The 25023-nt window shown below is 40.8% G+C and overlaps 1 protein-coding gene across 3 annotated transcripts; it reads right to left on the bottom strand.

Moving 5' to 3' along the window:
• Window positions 1-529: 529 nt before the first annotated feature.
• wu:fb13g09 (multidrug resistance-associated protein 5) lies at window positions 530-24863 on the bottom strand. Of its 3 annotated transcripts, XM_041220725.1 has the most exons (29): window positions 24469-24863; window positions 22533-22702; window positions 20863-21018; window positions 16032-16179; window positions 15113-15346; window positions 14329-14502; window positions 13825-13972; window positions 12361-12509; window positions 11875-11982; window positions 11334-11681; window positions 11075-11146; window positions 10680-10804; window positions 10251-10323; window positions 9702-9905; window positions 9403-9528; window positions 8869-8992; window positions 8376-8560; window positions 7899-8045; window positions 6991-7120; window positions 6041-6194; window positions 5410-5538; window positions 4528-4714; window positions 3878-3967; window positions 2894-3083; window positions 2165-2324; window positions 2000-2078; window positions 1678-1791; window positions 1171-1335; window positions 530-1068 (listed from the first exon to the last, which is right to left on the bottom strand). In XM_041220725.1, exons 1-29 carry the CDS (start codon window positions 24511-24513, stop codon window positions 949-951), a joined length of 4254 nt encoding a protein of 1417 aa, XP_041076659.1. In that variant the 5' UTR covers window positions 24514-24863; the 3' UTR covers window positions 530-948. The 3 variants fall into 3 exon arrangements, with proteins under 3 accessions (XP_041076659.1, XP_041076660.1, XP_041076661.1); XM_041220726.1 differs by lacking the exons at window positions 12361-12509; window positions 13825-13972; window positions 14329-14502; ... (3 more) ...; window positions 22533-22702; window positions 24469-24863 and having other exon boundaries at window positions 534-1068; window positions 11870-11952; XM_041220727.1 differs by lacking the exons at window positions 6041-6194; window positions 6991-7120; window positions 7899-8045; ... (15 more) ...; window positions 22533-22702; window positions 24469-24863 and having other exon boundaries at window positions 541-1068; window positions 5435-5518.
• Between the last annotated feature and the right edge of the window lie 160 nt (window positions 24864-25023).

The raw sequence follows: 25023 nt of genomic DNA, 5'->3' as shown, positions 1-25023 counted from the left end.
TTCAACAGCTCAGTGGACCACTGCCATGGGCCAGCCCTTAAGTATCTTTTTCTTCCCCTGAGAGAATTAAAACAGCAACTGTATAATACTGTTACTTACATGGAACAACAGTGCCAGTCAGTGGCCAGAAACAATATTGCTGCCTGTACTTACTCCATTGTGACTGCTGTACCTTTAAAATTAGGCACACACTGACCTCACCTAACCTGTTCTCCAGCATACCAGTTGAATTATTGCTTGTGACTTTTCCCTGAGGCATGTGCAGCATCCCAAAATTAGCCCAGGTTCGAAAGATATAAAAACGTTCAAGTATTCTAACAATATGTCTCAGAAGGCTTGTTTAGAGACATTGAACTAAAATATCAAAAAGCTATTTACTGTAAATCATTATTAGTGCAATACTTTAACAGCAAATAAATTATAACATTTAATAACAATAATAAATTATAATATATAACAACTATACAAACAGAATAATTAAATCTGTGCAAAATTAATTCATATAAATAATTGTAAAAGTCAAATGAACAATCAAATTCACAGGCGGAACTCTAGGGCAGAATTCTGCATGATGGATGTCAGACCCTACATATGTGGCTCAGAATCCTATCTATGGAGCTGGCCTTTCATTTAAAACTGTCATAAAGCATGTTCAACTTCCATATCCCAAAAGGAAGAAATCTGTATTAAAAGCCGGTAACTAACAATCGCTGCCTTTTACCTCCAACCACATTGCACCACAACTGTGCTCCACAGTAATTTCAGAGGTAGGATATTTTTTCAGAAATGGTCTAATAGCTGCTGCTTTATACATCCTCTTGCTCTTTTGATCCTGAAAAAAAGGATCCTGAAACAGACATTGGAAGCCTAGAGTGTACTGCTGTTGGGTTATTATAGCTTACTGACAACATTAAAAGCCGCTCTTTGGGAGTTGCAACTTGGACTTGGCTATTGTTCAGCAAAGCCATCAACTGTCTTATTCGTTCCACCTTCTGCTGCATTGACCATGGCGCAGAATCTGGAGTTTTCATCGGACAGAAGGGCAGAAGGGGCATCAAACTCCACGACCTGCACCAAATAGAATGGCAGGCTTACTGAGCATTTCTTCTTAATTGCAATTTACAGATTTCCATTGGAGATTTTTTGTGAATGAACAAACTGCATTCATACCTGTCCTTGGTCCAGCACCATGATGCGGTCACAGCTGAGGACGGTGTTGAGTCTGTGTGCGATAACCAGAGTGGTGCAGTGACAGAAAGACTCACTAATTGTCTCCTGGATCAGCCCGTCCGTTTCCATGTCAATGGCAGCTGTTGCTTCATCCAGCAGCAAAATCTGTGAGGAGAAAGCAGTTGCGTGGATTGACTTGCCTAAGCTATGCCAACGTCTGCAATTTTCTTTGCCCTTTGCTTAAACAACCAACCAGTCTCGCTGCCGCCCGGTCCTCAACACAAACTACTAGATCTTGACGTACTATTCTCTCAGATACAAACAACCATCAGGTCACGTTGCCTCTCATCCCTAAAGCTTGAACTGCTAGATTATAAACCATTCCTCTTAGCTTTAACTACCAAATCAAAGGTTTTCAACCCTGCTCCTCATACTCCCCAATGCCTCAGTCCTTATCACAAACTACGGGAGCACACTGTGATTTCAGCGCTCGCGAGATGCTCTTACCTTACTGCTCCGGAGCAGAGCCCTAGCAACACACAGCAGCTGCCGCTCCCCCACAGAGAAGTTCTCCCCATTCTCCAGCACCTCTGAATCCAGCCTCTCTGGCAGCTGAGCAATCTTAGATGTCACACACACACAGTACAATGTAAGAAAAATAGACAACAGACAGACAGACACACTGGTAAGATTGACCAAACGATCTGACCAAAAGATTTAGAAGAAGTACAGTTCTCCCAGCAGGCTGAGCAACGTGGCACGGGTCGATAGAATGAAGCTAGGCTGTTCCCACAAAATTAGAAACAGGAGGGTGTCCCCATGTACTCACACTGGCCTTCATGTGAGTCTTCTCCAAAGCCTCCCAGATCTGAGCATCCGAATACTGGCTCGAGGGGTCTAGATTGACCCTGCAATGGAATACTCTGTATCGTATCAACTGGAAGGGTTATGGTAAGACATGAATTATTAACATATACCGCGTTCATTCCTGTACCTGACGGTGCCAATGAAGAGGACTGGCTCCTGTGGTATAATGGACAGCTTCCTCCTGAGGTCCTCCAGGCCAATCTGTGCGATGTTGATGCCATCTATGGTGATGGAACCACCAGCCAGCTCAACTAGTCTGAACAGGGTCATTCCGAGCGAGGATTTACCTGCAGGCACAGGCATCGGCATTGCAAACAAACTGCAGACAGAAGTGCTCTAAATGATGTCAGCATCACAGGGATGGAATTAAGACTCCCATTTCCAAAGAGTTTGGCCCATTCCAAGTTTTACTGTGAGCCTTACTTAAGGGGTTCTCTTTGTCTGTTACTGTTTCAATCCCATGGTGAATTCCTCTCAGCTGTGTCGTCAGGGACACTCAATAGGGGAAGCAGCTGGTTTAATGGAAGGAAAGAAGTTCAGCCCTGCCTAAAAGCAATGCCTACAAACAGATATTTCTTTAACTTAGTGTAGTGCCAGATATCCTGTTTTATAATTAAATACATGTGTTCTGTAGCAAGTGTTTCTTTCAGAACTGCACATTTGAGACGTCTATAGCAATGGGTAAAAGTTATTGAATTATTCTGTTAGCTCCCTAGTCTTGGCCGATTCTGGATATATGAATTGATGTACATTCAGTATATCACAGTAGGTAGCATATTGTGCTGTGAAAAGCCCAAAGAAATGTCTTAGTCCACCAGACAAACGTTTCAACAGAAGTGTCTTTCAGTAGAGATACCTGATCCTGTGCGGCCCACAATGCCTATCTTCTCCTGGGGTTTGATGCTAAAGGACAGTTTCTTAAGAACCAGAGGCAGATTGTCACGGTAACGCATTTCCACATCTTTAAACTGGATTCCTCCTTCCTGTGGCCAGCTGAGGGCAGGAGCGGAGTCGGGAATGTGCCGAATACCTTCACACTCCAGATTCTGCAAAAAAAAAAAAAAAAAAAAAAAAAAACCCTTGGCAAAGGGTTTTTTTTTTTTTTTTTTTTAGATGTAACCCAACCCCTATATTAGGATTTAGACTTGGAGTCCTTGGAGAAGGGCTTGAATTCAGACTGGTTTGCAAAAACAATACAGTCCTTTAACATAATACAATGTGTTTTAATAAAAATACACACCAATTTTGTTGCAAGAATAATATCTGTTTTAATGCATAACCAAATTAGACATAATACCCTTTAAATTGTACACACTTTGTTTTCTATTATTACACGATTCAGTAATACGCATTGAATATCATTCCAAAGGGCTAGGCAATTAATCAGAAGTAGCTGTATACTTCATAACAGGATTTAAAACTGTTACTTTGTAAGACTCCATTCTCCATGCTGGCCACTAGAGGCCTCTCAATACAAACTAACTGAAAATAAACCCTGATAAATAAAGTACTCTGAATCCAATCTTACTTTGCCATTTATTTTTAATTTTTTTGCAAAACAAATTAAAATTTTGTTGTATAAATGTCAAAGAATGAAAGTAACACATTATGAAATGTAAAAACTGGACTCACAGTATATTTGGTATGGGGGAAATTGTAGATTTGTGTGTGTGTGTGTGTGTGTGTGTGTTATTGCCTGTTATGAAAACCAAACCCATTCTTCCTTTGTTTTATCTTCTGTCGGCTGCAGTCCTGGTTATACAAGCCCAGCTCCATGTCTTCAATGGTGTCTATAGCCCTTCCCAGTGGCCCTGAATTCTGCGTTGGCAAGAGCTTGTACCTTTATATAATGGCTGATCCGCTCCACTGATGTAAACCTGGCCTCTGACTCTACAAGGAGGCGGATGGTGAATTGAAACAGACCTGTCAACTGGGAAGGACACAGACAGGTGAGGCCTTAAATCATTTCTTCCCAAACAAATACATTTCGGAATCTTTTGCTTTTAATCCAATCAAAGCTGTCGTTTCAGTGACTGACCACATCTGAATAATGGAAACTTCAGAACCAAAAAAAAATGTATTCATTGAAACGTCAGCAAATATTCCAGGGACTCGGTTTATCTCTGCTGCACCTATGGGATATTCTACCCCTTAACTTCTAATGCTTGCCACAGTTTCTGCAGCATTACTGGTGTCAATAACTAAACTAGATTGCATAGTGAGTATATTTCTTCCACCTATTTTTAATTTAATAAGCAGGGCAACATTATTCAGTGTTAGACAGATTTTTTTAGCCCAGGATTTCGTCTCAAGCCCTTCTCATGAGGGCTGTTGAACCCATCAGCCCCCTAAAATGCAAATGGGGAGTAAAGAAACTTCCCAACAAATGTACTATTTTTCAAATTAAAATGCAAATGGGAAGGAACAGAAATAAAGAGAGAAATTAAATGAGACAAATTCGTCAGACTGGCAGGGAGACAGGTGGTTTACCTGCACAGCGTAGGAGATAGCCAGCCCTGCGTACGCGGGCGGGATCTGTCCATGCATGAGGACGATGAGCAGTGTTACCATGGTGATGAGGGCAATGCTAATGAGGTCCAGCCGCACGGCCAGCCAGCGCATCCCACAGCTGAACAGGAAGTGAGGGGCCTGGTTGGAGTCCAGCAGCTCTCGGTACCTGCCAATGAGACAAGTCTGTCCGTCAGTCCGTCCCTAGTGTTTTACTCCCTGATGACGCAGATGTCTATAGAGCCTTGCACTAATGCAGACATTTCCATAGGCTTATCCGTTCAGCCATAACTTAAAAAACACAACCCCCCCCCCCCCCCCTTTTTTTTTAAACTACATTTCTTATTAGTATTTGTTTGACTTGTGTATTTTTACAACAGGGCATATTAGTGCCAAACACATCCTCTGCAAAAGGGACATAACCATTTCATTAGGAGTCACCACAACGCCCACAGCGTGCACAAGTAATCATTAATTAGGAGACCGTTCTGCAATGGACTAAATACAGTAATGTTAACCAGGTTGTCTGTTAACAAATTCAGCTGTGAATTTAACACAGTAAATTTGTATTAGATTTATTTTCAGAATTTGTTTCATTGATTTTTTATATGTATTCACTTATCAATAGAGTTAGTAGTTGAACAAAATGAAACTTATGAAGCAGCCAACCCACCTACAGTACCTATACTCAAATAAAAGACTTTGCCAGTAAGCTACAGGAACATTTTGATGAGCAAGATGGGCATTTCTTTGTTAGCAGTGTCATAGCGTTATTATGAAGTTGAAGAACATGCTTCAACAGAGGCAATGAAGCTTACAAAGAATACAGGAGTGTTACGCTTGTAATGTATATGGGCCTCTTACCGATGCAGGACGTCAGTGCCCTTACCATAGGCGTGGATAGTAGAGAGGCCCTGGACGCTGGAGGTGACGTGAGAGATGAAGGGAGACAGGCTGATGTTATCGAGTCGTTTGAGCTCCCGGATCAGCACCCTGTCAGGGGACACCGGAACAGTTAGCTGGGAGATCTTCACAGGTCAACCAGGTAAAAATAAAACACCACTTCTCAGCAACGCATACACCTTTCAACAGGGTGCCAGTGTCACACATAATCTCTGCCAAGGGATATAGACAACACATTTCAGGTGTCTCCATCGCCAACAACTTAAAAAGTTAATTAAGTCAACAATAAGCAAAATGTACTAAATCTACTGATGCTAATCAGGTGTCTTATCATTTAATTCAGCTGTGGATTTGTTTTTTGTTTTTTTAATTTAGTAGTCACCAATTAATTTTTACCCAGTTTTTCTCAAAATTTGTAATGCCCAATTAACTCAAACCAGCAACGTCCTGCACCCCGCGTGAAGCGCCTTTACCGGATGAGCCACTTGGGAGCCCCCTAGCTGTGCATATGTTAAGACTACCGTGTGTGTGCTTTCACATCTCCAGTGGGTTTTTACAGTATAGTACTTTAAGATAGGTAAGAGCAGGTTACCTGGAGGTCCTGTTAACCAGGAAAAGGAAGAGACCAAGAGGTGCCATGGACACGAGGAACCACGGAAAGACTGCGCTGACAACCCCCAGGCAGAACAGGACCAGGGTGACATTCTGAAGCAGCATTTCAGCCTGCATGGCCAACCGGACATCCACTGAGGGAGGGAGCACAAGACACAACCATAACACCCAGTCACAAGACATTTAGAAATGACATCTCAGAAGGCAACCAAATCACAGTGAAGCATTTTGCAAAATTCTAGTACATCTCATCTGGTGTACAGATGTCATCTCGTGCACAGAACACCACACCTAATTCCAATGTTCAAAAATCAAAACAAAAAACACACATACCTGGTACCTTTTGTAAAATGGATCATCCTATTAACCATTCTTTCTTTAAATTTTGATGAACTTGACACTAGTTTTTATTAATAAAATATTATCAAAATTGCTACAAACTTAAACACACGCCATTGATTTCCGACTGAACAACAGAGAGGAGGTGGCAATAAAAGCTACGTTTTACAAAATTACAAATATTTTTCATTTTAAGATATTCCTGAGTACAATCTTCATTTGTGTGATTTATAATAAGTCAACAGAACATGTGTAGGGTGTCTCTTATTGTACAAAATGCCTCATTTCGCACAGTTTGAGAAGCAAGAACCACTCTGCTCCACTTCACGGCCCTCTGAGCACAACAGGACATCTTTTATACAATAAGAGACACTGTGTATTAGCATGAGGTAGACAACTACTTTGACAGAGTGTGCAGAAGACAATTTTTAAGTGCTTAATTGATTTTCAATTAGTTAGTATTACTGAGACAAAAGTGCTGCTAGTACTATAAATGCACTCTGCCTAGCTTTGGAGTTCTGTCAAGATTCCAGACCAGTGAGGTACGGCTCCAGCACATAAGGATTGCCCAATTCTGTGATGGAGGCTCACCTTCATCCATGTCCTTGGAGAACCTGTTGAGAATGCGTCCAAGTGGAGTGGTGTCAAAGAACCTCACTGGGCTGTGAAGGACCTTGTCAAACAGCAGGTCATGGAGCTTGGAGGCAGCTCTCAGGGTGCACTGCGGGGCACAGAAACAAAGAGCTCCATCACTTGGTTATACCAGCCCCAGCATACAAAAACTTGCAAGCTCACCCCTCAGCCTGCCTGGCTCTGTAGCTCCTTATCCACTCATTCACCCATAGGGAGCTCACTTCGGTGCCCTTCAGTCAAATTAATAAAGTGTGTATATACGTGGATATAGCCTGCAGGCAATGTGTTAAAATCATGAATCGATGGGCTACTTTTTTGCAATGCTGTTGAATCTAGCTCAGTAGTTTCCCCTTTACAAAGCCTGAGGGATGTTAAGTGCCAAATGGTTGCAGGGTCAGCCTATTGTGAAAGAAGTAAATCGCCTTTGACATTAGTGGCAGCTGTTTGAATGGAGCACACCACCCAAATGCAGTACAATCCTCACTGGCATCTAATTGTAGGATCTGCATAAAAAATGATGTGTTGTAACAGCAGAAATCCCCTTCTACAAGTGTATCCTGGAGCAAAGTACCAAGAAATGGCAAGTATAACTATTAGACAAGTTTAAAGACAAACACAGCCACCTGCTACATGATACTAAGTTAGTTATGTCTAAACTGGTTTGACAACTTATTTAGAATAAGTATACATTTAAGACTATTACACATGGATTAAGGGTTTACATCGATTTACACTGAACAGTATAATTATCACTCATGATACTGCCGAGAGTAAACGAGATCCAACCCTTTAGTAGAATTAAAATCAATCAATATTCTTTTATAGTAAGCCCAGGTGCTGCCTCTGTAAATAGAAGGAAAGGATACCTTTACAAACACGATCCCTCGGACAGCCTTCAGCAGGACAATGGTGACCATGGACAGAGCATAGACCCCGGCATAGTAGCGAGTGTGAGGATTGTCTCTCATGCTGTCACTAACCACTGTCCCATTGCCTAAGACAACTGTGGTGTTCTAAGGAAATAGAGCAACACGGACGATACCTTAGCACAGCCTGCAGTTTACTTCAGACACTTCAATGAAAGCCAAGGTATCCATTTTCAATTGAAATATTGCAGGGCCACAAATAGAAGTTACATTGCAAGGCTTGTCATCGCTGAAACAATCACTTCTATGTGACTGCTAATTTCCAGAGATATATTCATAGTACTGTTCATTTTAGCTAAGCTAGTCAACACCCCTACAACTGTTATCAACAATAAGCATTAATCCTGCTTAATCTAGTAGCCATGTGAAACTAACCAAGCCCAGTAGCAGGAAAGTTAATATATAAAGGAGCCTCACCCCACTGCCCTGCTTTATCCAGTAACTGAGCCACCAGTTACTGAAGGTGATGCTCCCTGTGGTCAGCAGAAAGAGGACAATATTGATAATGAAAGCTAGGGCTCCCCCTGCTGCTCGGATGTATGCCTTATACACCGACCATGATACAGAGCCGCTCCCTTTCTCCTCCACTTGCATCAGCTGACCTGCAGGATTGAGAGAGAGAGAGAGAGAGAGAGAGAGAGAGACATTCACGTTTATTTTATCAAAATCTGTGTACTGATAGTAATAGTTCTACTGTTAGTTAAATTACTCTAAGGCAGAATTTTTCTTCAAACATAACGATTGAACAGTGGTGGCCCACTAAATGATTATGAACTTGGTTATGAGACAAAAACAGGCTGGAATCTAGTCAATTAGACAGAGGTGTGTATTGAAGGGCTCAGACATAAATCCAATTCCACCGCTCCACCTCCTCCTGAGATACAGCTGAAAGCAGACAGCTGGTTCTTACCTTCCTCTTTGCTCTGGTGCACAACGCTGACAGACTTGCTGACAGACTTGCTGACAGACAGAAGCTTCACGGCCGTCTCCTCTCCTTTCAACGGCCTATTTTTCATGTTCTTCTGGATCAGATTCTAGAAACGCAGTCACTCAGGTTGGTCAAGGCACATTATAAGCTGCCTTATTCGTCCTTCTATCTGTCACACTGTCTGAACACTAGAAATGCCTTGATCTTCAAACTTATCATACCCTTCTATAGACATTTCTAATTGTTTTTAGCTAGAATTTACTTTTTACAAATATGCCTGCACGATTTTTTTTTTAAATTCTTTTGGTAGTGCATTCATTACAGCTACAGATTGTACAGTCAACAAAAAGTTCTACGATTACCACAAAACGTGTACATTTTAATACAAATAAACAACCACTGACAAAATGATAAGAAATATTGTAAGCTGTAGCTTTTATGCTTCTAATACAACTGACCTACATGTTATTTTAGTTATTTTATAACTTTGCTGTAACAAAAAAAAGAAAGTCTTACTTCTTGCTGCATGCTATTGAAGAGGGTGGCGTAGTCGCTTTGCCTGTTAATCAGCTCCTTGTGTGTTCCCTGCTCTGCAATGCACCCGTCTTTCATAAACAGGATCTCATCACAATCCTCCAGGTACTGTGTGAGAAGAACAGTTTAGTCACCAAGAAACATCTCAGCTCTATCTGAACACGCAAGAATATCTGCCTTCCCAACACATATTTTCAAGCCAATATATGCTCAATGCTGGTAAACGAACAGTGTGCAATAGTTAATTTTCAGCTAGAACGATTCTCCCCAAGTTGCCCTACCTGGAGCTGGTGGGTGATAAACAACACTGTCTTCCCCTTCATTGCCCCGCGGATGGCGCTGTGGAAGAGGTGAGCTCCCACGTGGGCATCCACAGCACTCAGGGGGTCGTCAAGGAGTAGTACACCTCGGCCGCTGTACAGTGCTCGTGCCAGACTGACCCTCTGACACTGACCACCGCTGAGATTCACCCCACGTTCGCCAATCTGAAACAAAATGCAGACAGTGGGCAATCAGGAACAGGCTAACCATCTGTGACAAACAGAAAACCACTGATGCTTTACGACATCCAAACATGAAAAACATTGCTGTTAACACACTAGAAGCAACAGATCACAGAAACAGGAAGTTGTGGCTAGCACAGTCAGAGCACAGTCTAAAAGTCAAAATTAATATTAGGTGAAGAATTGCTTAATGTATTGGCTTAACAAGGTTTTCAAAACAAATTGTCTGTCATTTCCTACAAGGAATGTAAATGCTAACTGATGAAATGCAAATATAGGTGCCTGAAATAGGAAGAATTGCAGCCTGGTAGCTTGTTGGAAAGTTACCTCAGTCATGTCTCCATATGGCAGGTTAGAAACATCATGGTTTAAACAGCAGGCCTCCAGCACACATTTATACCTAGAGAGAGAGAAGCAAGTCAGGCAGTCACCCACAGTGCGGTACCTACTGCTGAGGAGAGCAGGGTTAGGGTGTAAACAAAGACGGAAATAATAGTTAAATTAAGGGAAAGAAGCAGGCCTGTGCAAACAGTAAATTATTTTTTCACACATAACTTCAGACCCTAAACTAAAAATTCTCTCATAAAACTATATAAAGCAGGCGAACGTTAATATAATTGTTGCTTTTTTGTAGTTGTGGTTATCTTTACTGGGATGGAAACAGGTTGAAGAATGTTGCATGGCAGTCAACAAGAGTATGAATTTTCTGCTAACTTTTAAACCATATAGAAGACAGACAAAAAAAAAAATTCTTACTTGTCCTCGTCACACTCCTTCCCAAACAAGATGTTCTCTTTCAGTGAGCCGTTCAGGATCCAAGCCTGCTGAGACACGTAGGCGAACTCTCCACTCACAGCAATGGTACCTTCCAACAGGGCCATCTAGAGATACATTGTTAGCCAGGGGTGTGCGTAGAGGGCGGGGAAACTATGGTATGACAATTGCTGGAAATGCAAATGGAGCCCAGTGCTTTTTTTTTTTTAACCAAATTTTAAAACCAGCAAAATCAACAATCTTGCTGAGGACTTGTTAGAATTAACTAGTAGGTTAGACTGATTTCACTAATTATTATATGAATATTTCAACCAGGTAGAAAATAGACAAAATGAACAGAGCACACTGACCAAACCCAAGGTGGACTTGAGCCTTACCTGCCCCAGGATGGCAGAGATCAGGGAGCTTTTCCCAGCTCCTATACTACCACAGATTCCCACCAGCTTGCCCTGAAAATAGAAAAGCATTCACGGTTCACTTGGAACCTATTAATATCACCTGCACTTATTGATTAGATACTGTACAAAGACTGATTTGACCAAATTGATAAGCCAATCACCAGGTTTGCAACTAAACACCCCATATAGTTATTTTTTTAAACTAAGACTTATATTTTATTACACAATAGGTTGTCACCTTTTTCACATGCAGGTTGATGTTGCGTAGTGTTTTCTGCAGAGGGGGGAGGTGGTACTGCCCTGCGGTCACTGTGTTCTGTGGACTGTCCTGTTCGATGTTGGACACCAGGGGCAGGGTGTTCTGTCCTCCCTTGTTCCCCCCTTCTTTTTCGATGTACAGGCTCAGCTTTTCTTTAATCAGGACCTGCTCGATCCCCCCTTTCCTCTTGATCTTTGGGGAGGTCCTGTGGCTCTCCCTTCCCCCTCCCCCTTCCCAGGCCAATGTCGCTCCGCAGAATTCCACAGCGTTCTCGGGATCCTCCGGCTTCATCCGGATAGCCTCACGCTCCTCCATCAGGAACAGTTTCTGTTCACAAACATTCCAAACACAATATTTTAGAGCATGCCTGCGATTCCCATCCAACCTAGTTTTAATTTAAACTCAGATTTCATTTCTGCAGTTCAAAGTCTAAACCAGGTGGCCAAAAGCTGTTGCAGTATCAGCTATTGACCAAATATGCCTGCAAATATCCAAATATGTTTTATTCCTCCTACCTCACCTGAAACCTGCTGATGGCCACCGAGCCTTCAGACAAGGCCCGCACAGCCAGGGGTGTGACCTTGAGGGCAAAAGTCATAGAATTGAAGACAGTGACAACGGTAAAGGCCTGAGAAAAGAAAACAGGAATGTCATATCAAAACCCCAATTCAAACTTCTGTAAACTATGCAAGGAAGTTAAAACGTGCCCTTTCATTTAGACACGTCTTTACAGGTAAAATAAAGCAAGGTGCTGGATTGGTTCAAGGCTTGACTGAGGCTTACTTAGGGAAGCTATCTGGAAAACAACCCTAATAAAACAATGACTTTGGTGCACAATGATGTGATTTAACCATTAGCTGATTATGCTGAGAGGTGAGGCATAAAATATTTTTTGTGTAATATTTTATAGACTGTATAGCTTTCTGAGGTTCCCTATTATAAATATTGGGTTCTTAGGCTTTAATTGGTCCACTTTCACACCTGAGGAGTGCTCCTTTAACTGTACCTGTGCAGCATTCAGGTCAAAGCCCAAAGCCATATGGAGGGTGAAGGTGCAGACACTGGCAATAACCACAATGATGGGAGCCACGCCCACTGTGATGCTCTGAACATAGCCAGCCTGTTCCAGTATCCCACGCTCCTCTGCACGGATTTCTGTGAGAGACAGGAGAAGAGCAGGATGATGCACTCGTATTACTTATTACTGGAAGCATGTCCACAGAACTGGCACAGCAGTACACATGTACAATACAAGTCTGGTGTATGAGACTGTAACTATACAGTTGTGTTGAGAGAACCAAGACAGTGGATATATAATTCAGCTCAAGAGGTCACTTTCTTTTACAGCTCATGTATGTCTAATAGCATTTGTGAGTCCTTTCATTTCTCCCACTGCCCTCTTAATATACGAGCAATCTGCTAGTAAATTTGTACTGTAAGTAACAGACAGCTGTGCTACTGTGATTATTGAATATGTTCCTGCCTCTCCACATAGGAATCAACTGTTTAATCATGTGTAATACAAGAGTAAGGATTCCCTGTGCTATATTTGATAATATAATATATTTGAGTGAAAACCAATCAATCAAAAATCGGCTAATGTTCTGCCTCCACCTACTTACAGATACACAGAGCCCAGACAACATGTCAAAACAATTCGAAACAAAAACAAACACAAAACCAGGGTGAACACTGAGACTTGACGGTCTAGCATTCGTTTATTTGTTAACAGGGATGTTTCTTCATCTTCTTTACAAAGCTGTCCGGGAGTGTGTAGAAAATTAGTGAAGTGCTTATCATTGAGTCAAACTGCCTCCAATTTCTCAGCCCGGGTTGATAAGAGGAATGAGCATGAAGGGGCTGGTGTACACATACAGCAGGCCAAGCTGCCTCTCGCCTGGCTTGTGTGGAGATGAAGATTACATCCATTTTAGAGGACACTCACTGAACCTGTATTGTTATACAGAGACAGATTAGGGATGCAGGCTAACACTCACTTTTATTTTATTTAGTTTCTAGATTTGCAGCACAGTTACACTGCCCCTACACCTGGAGGCTATAAAAGCATATCATTAATGATTATAAAATGCCATGGGCCACCTAGCGAAGAATTTGTGCACTGCCGCATGGGTCAGAATTTTTTTTTTTTTTTTTACCTCTTAAAACTTAAATTAACTGCACAAAGATCAAAGCGCTTCTGGGTCAAGAGCTTTTAAAAGTGAATTTCGCCCACACTACAAGTGGTTAAGAACTATCAGGGCGCTTAGTTTTCCCATAACATTTTATAAGTAAGCAATAACCCAGGAGAGGGTGAGCAATAGTTATAAAATTACCATACTTCCTGGGTGTCTGAAGGCACTTGGATTAGCCTCATCATGTGTTACTGCTCAAGTCATATTTGTAGATACATATATAAGGGCATACATAATTCAAGTGTAATTGAAATAGAACAGGGTAGCAAGATACACACTTTGTACGCGCTGAGTGAAGGGAGTCTCCCACGAATACATCTTGATGAATTTGATACAATTGAGAATTTCATTCATGATCCTCACACGCCTGTCAGTCACTCTCACACACTTCCTCCGGAAATGGGCAGTCAGCTGCGACACAAACGTCTGAGGGAGGGAAGTAAAGGGCAAAAATCACAGAGAACAACATTGGCTTAAGAGATCGTTTGCAACAATTGCATGCTCAACAAATTAATCCATAACTTTAGAACCACAAGAAACTCAGTCAAGCAGACAAATTTTCCGTCTTACTGTTGTATATCATCTGCTATGGTATGTAACTCCATTTTCCCCCGTAACAATAAATAAATAAAGTTAGGAAAATGATATGTGCTTATCCACAGGAATAATTTTTACTGTATGCATCAGCAACCAAGAACATGCAATACCCCTTGCACCCTTCAGAGAGCAGTGTGGAGTCAAATTGCCTAATCTGTCCCCATAACAGTTTGAAAGAGTCCTACCAGGGAGGGGTAGAAGAGGATGAAAATGGTCGAGCCGAGCAGAGCGGTGGGTCCCAGGAAGACTGCGGTGTAGATCAGCCCGAGCACGGCCACGAGAGGCCCTCCGGCCAACAGGCAGCCCACCGTGGCAACCTCGAAGAGCCTCTGACCGTCAGCTGAGCACATGTTCACCAGCTGCACGAAACAAACAGGACTAAACACCTGCAAAGCGATTCTCTCTTATCACCTGACATCCTGCAGTTAAACAGCTTGGATCAGTACCTCATTTACTTAAACAAGCAAGACAGACCAGGGGAGAAACCTTAAGGCCAGTCGAGGCTGTTTTCGCTGACTAAGCTAAAACAGGTTGTGCTGCTTGAAGGACTTAAACAGAACAATGAGGAATGCTTGCACCCCACCCTGACCCTGCCCTTTTCATGTTGAATATCTTTCCATTCTTTGCTTGTTTTTATACGGTACTTTCATTCTGCATTTGACCAGGTTTCAATACCACCCTATAGATTAAAAACGGTTCTATTTCCTGCTAATCATGCTAACGGATTTAATTCGAATGAAAGGGGAAAAAAACAAAACAAAAACTTGTTTAAATGGAGTGAAAGAGCATCAAACTATGGCATGAGATTAGATTACAGCTTTTAAATTTTGCGACAGCAGTTCAAGAGCAGTTACCAGAACTATGTATTATTGTATACTGAAACCAAGACTGCATTTTAGGGTAGTACAAAAATTATCTTTGTAATAGCCATTTAGGACACGGTGAAATGTCAGTTGGATAGGGGCCGACCTCTCCGATGCTGACTTCCTTGGTACTGCGCAGTTTGAGGATCTTGTCGAAGGCGAAGGTGAGAACCGCCCCGCGCAGCCGCGCCCCTGTCCGGTAGTTGAGCGCCCACATGAGGGCGAAGGACCAAGAGCGCGTCAGTTCTGCAACGAAGATCCCGCCCACCAGGGTGAGACCGTAGAGCAGCCGAGTCTGTGAGCTTTGAGCGTACTCAAGCAGGCTGCGGATTATTACAGCCTGCCAGGGAGAGGGGAAAGAAAAGAAAAGGAGGTCATGGGGAGACAATAAAGGATAAGAATAAAAGAGGGATGAAGAGAGGAAGGGAGAGAGAGAGAGAGAGAGAGAGAGAGAGAGAGAAAGAGAAAAGCTTTGTAATTTGCTTGATTTTATGTGTATTATACGTGGGCACAAATACCCACCGGATCTAACATCAGAGGGGGGTACAAATAAAACAATTTATTTTTCTACCAGTATTGACCCCTAAACAACTGCAGATGTGAAGATATTTCAAGGTAAAAACAAAAAACAAAAAATGTCATTTAGCATTTTTTGGTTTTCAATTAAAAAAAAAAAAAAGACTGTATGAAGACTTTCAATTATCTTTAATAACAATAGGCTGCTGCATGAAAGGAACGTGCTATTGTAGCCTTACAGCTGTGACACATCGGCGCTCTCTTAAATCCCTGTAGGTTTACATTAATTACATAATAAATACTTTGAGTATTATACTGGAAAGCAAATAAGCTTTTCTTGGAAGAGTTAATTTACTTTGTGCCCGTGTTTGAAGGTACTGTCACTGTGTATAAGTGTCTGTAGCTGCAGTTTCTCCATCTCATATGCAAAGATCGTACTAAATGTCCCTTATTTTCACATGAAGAAGTGGCATCCTAATAGAGAAGTGATGATTGAATGAGTGACTTACAGGGCCGATGAATCCAGTAACCATGGTTACCATCAGGGAGATGATGGCTACCAGAATGCGGGTCTGGCAGAAACTCCATATGACATGGGAGAGCGAGGCCCTGTCTTTCCCTTTCATCTTCAGTTCTGTGTGCCATAACTTCTCAAACCTGCGTGACAAACAGATGATTTTACAGAGCTTTCTTTTTAAATTCCTTGTTGATTTTATGCAGGGGTCTATGGGCTCAAGTGATACTTAATGCGATTAATATTCTGTGTTAAATGGAGTTGTTATGACTGAAGTCTTCCTGTTTATTCACAGGGCAGGTACAGGACCAGGCAGCTCCAAAGTACACTTCCATAAGCATATACACACACAAATACAACAGCTTCTATATAGCTGAACCAAGAAGTCTGACAAGCCTGGGTGTGCCTGACAGGGAGACGAGACAGTACTTGGACCTCTGTGCTTCATCTGAGACAGAATAATTACAATTACACAGTTATTATTATTTATTTCTTAGCAGACACCCTTAAGAGACAGAATTATAATTATACAGTTATGGGGTTGTTTTTTGCGACAGAAAAGTGAACAGAATTATTTACAAACAGCCCCTCCTAACCTGGGCAAATCCCATTCAAGTATTGAGTATATCCTGTATTGAGTGTTTCCCGTATCTTCTGCTCTAGATCGTTATGGTTGACATCAACCTGCTTGAAAAATCCTACCTATTCAGAATTCCCCTCAAATGCAAAGTAAATTCAATCAGACGCTGCCCTTAATCCCCAAAGGGATTCCCTTCTTCACTATTGTCCATCATTTCAATGGAAGTTTGTTATGATTAGAAACAACCCTAGCAGTTTCTTTTGTATACACCACAAATCCATATAAAATAGACTTACAGGCCAACAACCAACTGTATATGGGTCAGAATTCATAATGCATTCACAGATCTTTCAGACTGGGCCTCTATACTACAATATGTTGTATTACATAACCCTATAATACAACATGTAAACGCTGTATGAATGCAACCCACGGTCTCACATCCCACTGCTAATTTGCTTAGTGTTCTTAGCCACCCCCCTAGCAAGATCTGTTCATGTCAACCTTTCAAGTTTCTGCTGGCAGTTCACCGTAGCCAGCAGGTGCCGCAGTGACGTGCAGCTTACAGGGTGCTATTTATATTCCTCTGGCAAATGAGTCGTGTTTCCAGGGAAGAGGATCAGTTTGTCAGCAGCACCTGGCCTCAAGTGCAAGCAGACTGAATAGAAGCGATGTAAAAACCAGCCTGTATCTCACCTGTCCTGTCTGATCAGAGAAAGCACAGAGCAAGGTGTCTTTACAGGACATTTGAACATGTACTGAAAACAAACAAAAAAAATGGTGTAAATGAATCTCTCTTAAATTTGACTCAGTGTTAATATCAGAGGTCTTTATTTACAGTCTGTAGATTACTATCATTCATTGTTTGTTGTAGTTGCACTATAATTATTGAATTGATTGACAATATGCCTGTTAATGTTCATTTAAATAACAAAAATATTAATAGTACGTGCAACAACATGCCACAGAAAAATACCATTGGGACACACCGGTCAGTGTGTTACCACAAAATCACCAGCAAGGTAAACATAATGGGATTAACGTGTCTATGTATTACTTGACCTTCAAGCTTTATTTGTTGTAATTATAATCTTCCACAAGGTGTTCTGTTGAAGGTTAATGTGTGTAATTCATACCTTTGTGATACCACTAGCAGCCTATGCCAAAAAATGAAAATATTCCCACAGTGACACGAGGCTACAGATGTCTCCCAGTCCTGTAGGTGTTCTTGTGATACCATTGTACCTTTGTGCAGAACCGTACAATTGCTACTGTTGCTGCAGTGCATTGTCATTGAAGATAATTTAGACAGTCATAAATCATTACCTGGAGTATGGGTTTACAGGCAGGGGAATCTAATCTCTTGGCAGCAGTCACTATGACAGAGCTGAGCATTAGAATGCAATTTGATCCATAGATCCTTAACTCAGAAAACTTTTAAAAGTGTACAATTGCCATTAAAGTGCTCTCACATTTCAGCTAGATTTGTATTTATTACTAAGCAGATGAAGCATAGATAAACTGCAGTCAACCCAGCTCTTACACACTTTATTCTTAGATGGACAGGATTGCAATTAGGAAGCTCTTACTATGCAACTGACCTAAGAAGACCTCGTCTTTATAAGCACTCAAGCACAGGGTGGAATTTCGGACCCACACTGTACAACGTCAGCTCCTCATGACTCCCCTCCCCCTGAACTTTATATCTTTACAGCCCTTGCCCTGTTTACAATCTCTCTCATTTCCCTATTGCAACACCATGCCATGCATTATATATATTCACTCCCTCCCTCCCATTGGACCCTGCTGGTACTATGAATAACCATGTGTGTGAAGCTGGTTGTAGCTGTGCCTCTTGCCCCAGGCCTAGCTGCAAAGACATCCAACAAACAAACAGGTTTACTCCAGTCAAAATCATTCAAAGCACCAACCGCAATACTGCTGCAGATCTTCTGTTTCCTAATGGTATTGCAAAAGGCTGGTCTTGTTGTTTACCATGATAAACTGCAATGCAATTAAGTACAGGAACAACTTGGGGTAGAAATACACTGTACTCATTATACAAAAAACATTTTATAAGCAGAAGGTTTCTTTGGAGCCTTAATTAGGTTTGGGCTCTCTAAAACAACCACTCATTTAATATACCGAATTACACGTCATGGATTTAATATAAAATTAAATTGTTCTAAATAGAACTATAAGAGTTCCATGAAGCAATTGCACACTTGGAACTGGCATGAGTGAAAATAAGACCCCCATTGTATAGCAGTTTGATTCATTTCTGGTTTTACTACAGGTTTAATATGACACACGTGAGCTTGTTACCTATACACTGTGGCTAAATAAAGCTCATAGTAAAACCTGAGATTGATAAAAGTGCTATGCAATAGGAACCTTATTTCCAACCTTGAGCCGAGAATTAGGCTACACTGCCTGCTGTAAACAATACGTTGCAAATCAGACAGCTAGAAAATCTCATCAACATAACAAGAAGAATTTCCTCTGTAATGTAGTAGTCAGAGTTGTAACTATCTAGACTGCACTCTGCAATCTCCATTTCAGGCCCTATCAGGCAGGGATTACACGGCCACTATACCATACATGGGAATGTTTAAATATACCAACAAATACAATTCCTTACAAATTGGTTCTCTGTAAGCCAGTGCAAGCATGCACATGTTAAAGGCAGGCCACTGTGTTTGTGTATGAAAAATGTCCGAGCTCCCTCAAGATATGTGCATTTTCTTTTAATCAAACTAAAGAACACTTAAATAATCAGTAATTGATGATATGCACATGCATTATCAGGCTTAGGCAAACCAACAGAAGCTCCAAGTAAAGTCAACAAAACACCTTGGGAAAGTCAAATATAATTGACCAGCTAGCTGCAGGAAGTATAATTAGTTTTTCATGTTTTTAATTATTGTACTTTATATCACATATTAGGTATAATAAACCATAAATAATTCATTCACATGTCCCTTCATGCATTAGCATAGAATAAATGGTTCAAGGAAAAACACAATATTGCATTGTGTATTGATCTAAAGCTCAGGAATACTGCTATGCTTTACAGAATGTCTAATATAACACTGTATTTATCATGTTAGTGGCATAGTGTTATATTACTGTCTGCAGTTACTTCTTGATTGCTTTTTTTCCCCAGGTCTTGCTTAATAATTCACACTGCAGCACTCAAACCAACATCAGCATGACCAATATAGAGATCCGTGATGACGGAGTTCAGTGCTGCAAACTTAGAAACTTCCAACATGCACGCCCTTTCCAAAGAGACTGTGTCCTCACACTTGTGTCACAGAGCTGAAGAGCAGCATTTATTGGTCAAGACTACAGCCCTGTCTGTTGTGCCTATACAGTATAAAAATCAATAGTAACTGGTACAATATTAATGACATAAGCTGTCTGCAGGAACAGGACACTACATAACTACTCTATAAATAACAGCATCCTGACAGAACTAAAAAGGGAGTCGGAAAGAAACTTAACTCCAGAACACTTTGGACTTCAGTTACAACAGTAAAGCAGCTTATCAATTTTCGGTTTTACCCTTCGCTAAAACTGAATGCAAATGATGAACTGTGCAGTGCCCGGTGGCCAGAGGTAAACCAGCACAGTTGTCACATAGATATTATCTGAAATAAACATGTTAAAATGCTTTCTGCAACTGTGATATAATATATATATATATATATATATATATATATATATATATATATATATATATATATCAGTGGGGTTAGTACCTTGTCTTCTCTTCAAAACACCACCACGATGTAATGAAAACGCCATGGCGTGCGTTTATTAAACAAAACAAAACAAACTCAAAACACAAACACATTCTTAATAGGTTCTCCCTGTCCCCTTCTAATTACTCCAATTAGCCCAACTGAAAAGATACTTAAACAATAAATAATCGATTAAACAACTACCAACACAATCAAACCACAACTACTGTTGTTGTGATGAAGTGTGTTCCTGGACCACAGGGTCCTAAATCTGCCATTTTTCCCCATCACTATATATATATATTTTTAAAACAAAATTTGTAATAAAAAAAGGAGTGCTACTGTTAATCACTTTGACTTCTCTTTGAAGCTCCCTGTTGTGTTCTGGTTGGGATGATCTTAATCATCACATGATTCACAGATAGTCAACATACCCCCCTACAGTTCTCAGCACAGTCGTTCTTTACAACACCCGGCACACTGAGAAGCCTGCGTCTTACCGCCTGCAGTTTGTCTCCGAAGCCTCATGGCATGAGAGCCCCCAGATATCACTCATCTCCAGGGAGGATTTCTTGTAGGCTTTCCAGCCTAGAGGAGACAGCCAGTTGAGAGTCATGAAGGAGAAGAGTCCTGCGTTGTCTATTGGGTGTTGATCCCTGAGGAGGAGACAATACGTTCAGAACAGGATGTGAAATCTCTGGACCAGCTGTCCAATGCTGCAGGGAAGAGGGTTGAGAAAGCTGTCTCCACACTGTAATAGGCATGATTGGGGCGCATTATAATCCCACTAACACTTGCACAAGATTATTATATTCAATAGTTTGGAACTGTATTGAGTAACCTGACATGTGAGACCATGAAAGAGGGATGTTGAATGCTATACTAACGAAACTGTTATAAGCTAAAGAGATTATTTATTGTTAAAAGTTTTCTTTTTTTTTTTTAAATACACTCAATAAGACAAAGTAGACACCATTATTGAGGTTTTGTGACATATTCTAAAATTATATTATGCTAAACTTTAGTGACAAACATGCATTTCTATTCTTACAATGAATATACATCCACAATCTTCTGAGTCACACATTTGAGAAATGCTCAGCCAGTTCGTCTAAAGAGGCAGCTCTTCAAGGTGAGCTTGCTAAGGTATCTCACACACTGCATGCCAAACACACGACACTTAGCGAAGACCAGCCTTGATTGAAAATGCATTTCAGTTGAAATATTTATAAGATTGCCCTTTGGAGTTGAATGTAAACAGACTATTTTGCAGTAGTGGCATGAGCTACACCAGTATCCTTGAATATAATCAGTAAACCACACCATAAGATGACATGGTGGCTGCTGTATACAGTGCATTTCATTTTGTATTCACCTAGGCTAATCAATACAAGCTAAACAGGATACACTTCAAGAACACTCACTGGGTGATTTACTACAAACTTATATTTGGCATGATTTTATTGAAAGAAAAAAAATACAAATTATAATTCTAAAACCAAAGGAAAAAAACAATGGGTATTTTTTTTTTCTTTCAGTTTATTTAATTTGTTTTAACAAAGCAATTGCGAATGTAGCCCTAGGAGTCTTTCTCCCCTCCATTGATGAAGAGAGCTAAATAATTGATAAGAACTCAAAGCGAATTACTGGCATCCTCATTCCTTTAAATAATGAGACTGAACCTGGAAAATTATGTATATTCCTTTTAACAGGGCATTGACAGTACAGTTAAGCAGTTAAGAAAACATCGCTTTGTTGTCGACCGTGACTCTATCAAGGGCTTCAAAAAGATATATGGCCATTTGACGTTGTGTGCTATAAAAACAGACAAATATAAATGTTATTTCATTATGTATGGGATTTAGTTTCACTGTAATGTGTTCCCTCATCCTTATTTATTACAAATATATTTTCCAAGGACCACTTTATGAAAAAGAAAAGAACATTGTGTACAGAATCTATGAGTCTTTGGGGTGTTGCTGTAACAGTACCTTTTTGCAGGTATTTTCAATTCCTGCTTCACCAACAACAACAGTCTAGTTATGTGAGTTTTAAAGGACAAGACTTAAAACTGCATTCCTTAGTTCGGCCTGTATCAATTTGGTGTTACCCTATATCAATGCAAACTACACAAGGAGCTTATGGTTGTTTGATTGTTTCCAAGGCTTACTTGTGCGTGGTTCTGAAGGGCTTCAGCAGCTGCAGACTCTGGCGATACTTCCCCCTCTTCATCTCCACCTCCTCCTCCTCCTCCAGGATGACTGAGTGGATGGAGGTTAGGAAGGGCAGGCCCTCAACGCGGCCGGCTGTTTCCAAGGCATCGGGGTAGAAGGAACGGCTCTGCGGGGGGAAGAGAAAAGCAGAGGCTCAGTCACCAAGGGTGGCCAGGCTGGGACACGGCTGGGTGGTTTTGTAGTCCTGGAATTAGGTAAGCTGTATTGGAATAACCACGTACAAGGTCAAACAGAAAGCAAATAATGCAACATAATTCTCCAATAAACACATACAGAAGGGAGCAAGTGTATAACTTGTTGGTAGCCAATTTGAAAGACCTGTATTGATCTTGTCCTTCAAGTCTTTCTGATTTGCATTCCCAACAAACTAGGTCCTTGCTGGAGAAGTGTGCCGATAAGGTAGGGATTAACATTAACGATTTTCATCCAACATGCATTGTCAGGATTGCCCACCTCCACCCATTCAGTCAGACACTGTTCACAACAGATTAGAAATAAGGAGTAAACTGAATGTTATCACAATAAGCCTCAGGAAACTGCCCTAATTAGGAGGTTTTCTGTTTCAATGAACAACCTGAATACACTCCTTTAAAAGTAAAGTGATTTATAACAGGACCTTGGCACTCGTCAAAAATACACACCAAAATATTTCAACCTTGTTTGAACAGGGCTAAAGTTAAACCCAGAGGTTCTGGGTTCAGTTTGGAAATAAGCATATACCAGCACTAAGAGGTGTATAAATGAAGCCTGCAAACAAATTCACTTGAACCCCACCTTTGTTTGATCTTTATTTACTAACGCAGCCAACCCACAGTAACTGGACTGACTGCTCTCTTAGGACAAGAGGAAGTACAAGTATAAACAGCTTATCTATTTAAAGTGATCAGCTTTTAGTGCTAGAGCCTGGTACTGACTCAACACCAGATATGAGCACGTCTTTCACAAGTGTTTCTGATCTTTTTGTGGAATGCACAATGATGATTCGAGGTCAGCATTAGATACAGCATTGCCCTGAGTGTGTTGCGTGTTCAGCTATACAGTACTGGAAGTGTACTGGATAGGTATGAACAATTGTTCAGGTATAAACAACTCACTAAAGACTGAAACAATATCCAAAAAAAACTATATACTTGCATGGATCAGTTTTTTTTTTTTTTTTTTTTTAGGAAGACCCTTGAGAAATTATTTTTGTGCACCAGTATTGACCCAGACAGAAAACACACTTTTTGAAACTGGCCTGACCAGATCCCCCAGTCTCCCTTCCCCCTTTGCTTGGTCACGCATAATCAAGGGGAAACTTTTATATGCACACAAACAACACTCCATTGCATCTTTACTGCCCTGGCAAAGCTGCTTTTGAAGCAACTTGGTTTCAATTAACTTTTTGCCTACGTCATCTCGGCTCATCAATAAATATACCACTGCTGCACTTTTTATGATGAACATTCTGTTTCTCACTCAAGGACCCAAAGCCACAATTTCCCCTTTTGTAATTTTCCATTTTCACTGGCTCACAACTTTTAAAAAGGCACAAGGCAATTATTAAGCTGTACAAGTTCTACTGGCAGAAATACAAATAACGGTCATTATATACCATGGTTTTGTGTATGAATAAAAAAATAAATAATAATAATAAAAAAAAAAAATAGAGACAATGCCACATAACCACATAGTGGCTTTACAGGGATCACTTAACAAGGAAGTACAGCGTGGAATTGATTTACCAGGAAGTAGCTGCTGTTGTATAATTAAAACGCTGTAACACAGCACACTGCATAACTATTTAATCCAATGTGATGCAGATGCATACTTTTGTGTTTCTGTTGTTATTGGGGTTAAAAAGAAAGAAAGAAAGAAAGAAGTGGTACTCACTTTACAAGTACAGTCCTCACTGTTTTTACATTCCGCAGATTCCATTTAATAAACAGACAACAGTCCTCAAGAACCCGTCACTGATATTTGTCTAGCAGCGCACTTGTCGCTACGGTACTTCTGGCATGGGGAATGCAATACCTGTAGTGTTGGATAAGCATCAACTAATGCAAAGTGTAGTCAGTTAAAGTTTCAAAACCGTATTCGTTATATTGTATTACTATCTGACGAGACAGCTGACACAGCACTAGTAGAAGGCTTTCCACAACGTTGTTGTTGTTTTGTTTTGTTTTTTTTTTTCCCCCAAAACTAATTTCGATGCAGCATTCCCGTGCAATTGTAACTCTTATCTCGCAGTCTTCCCTGTTGCACTGGTCAATTTACATTAAGCTCAGTCCCTTCCTTCAATGTCAATTCCTGCTTTACAGAATCCCTTGTTTGGATTTACCCACCTGCGACGTCATTGACAGCCAACCAACCGCGCAGTAGCTTCTCCGTCGCCTTGGTAACACATATACATGAACACATGGTTTGTGAGTGGCTGTCTGATTTTAG

Source organism: Polyodon spathula, chromosome 20 (assembly GCF_017654505.1).
Source record: "Polyodon spathula isolate WHYD16114869_AA chromosome 20, ASM1765450v1, whole genome shotgun sequence".
NCBI lineage: Eukaryota > Metazoa > Chordata > Actinopteri > Acipenseriformes > Polyodontidae > Polyodon > Polyodon spathula.
The sequence above is the reverse complement of the archived record's forward strand: the minus strand, read 5'-3'. Positions and strand labels throughout refer to the sequence as shown.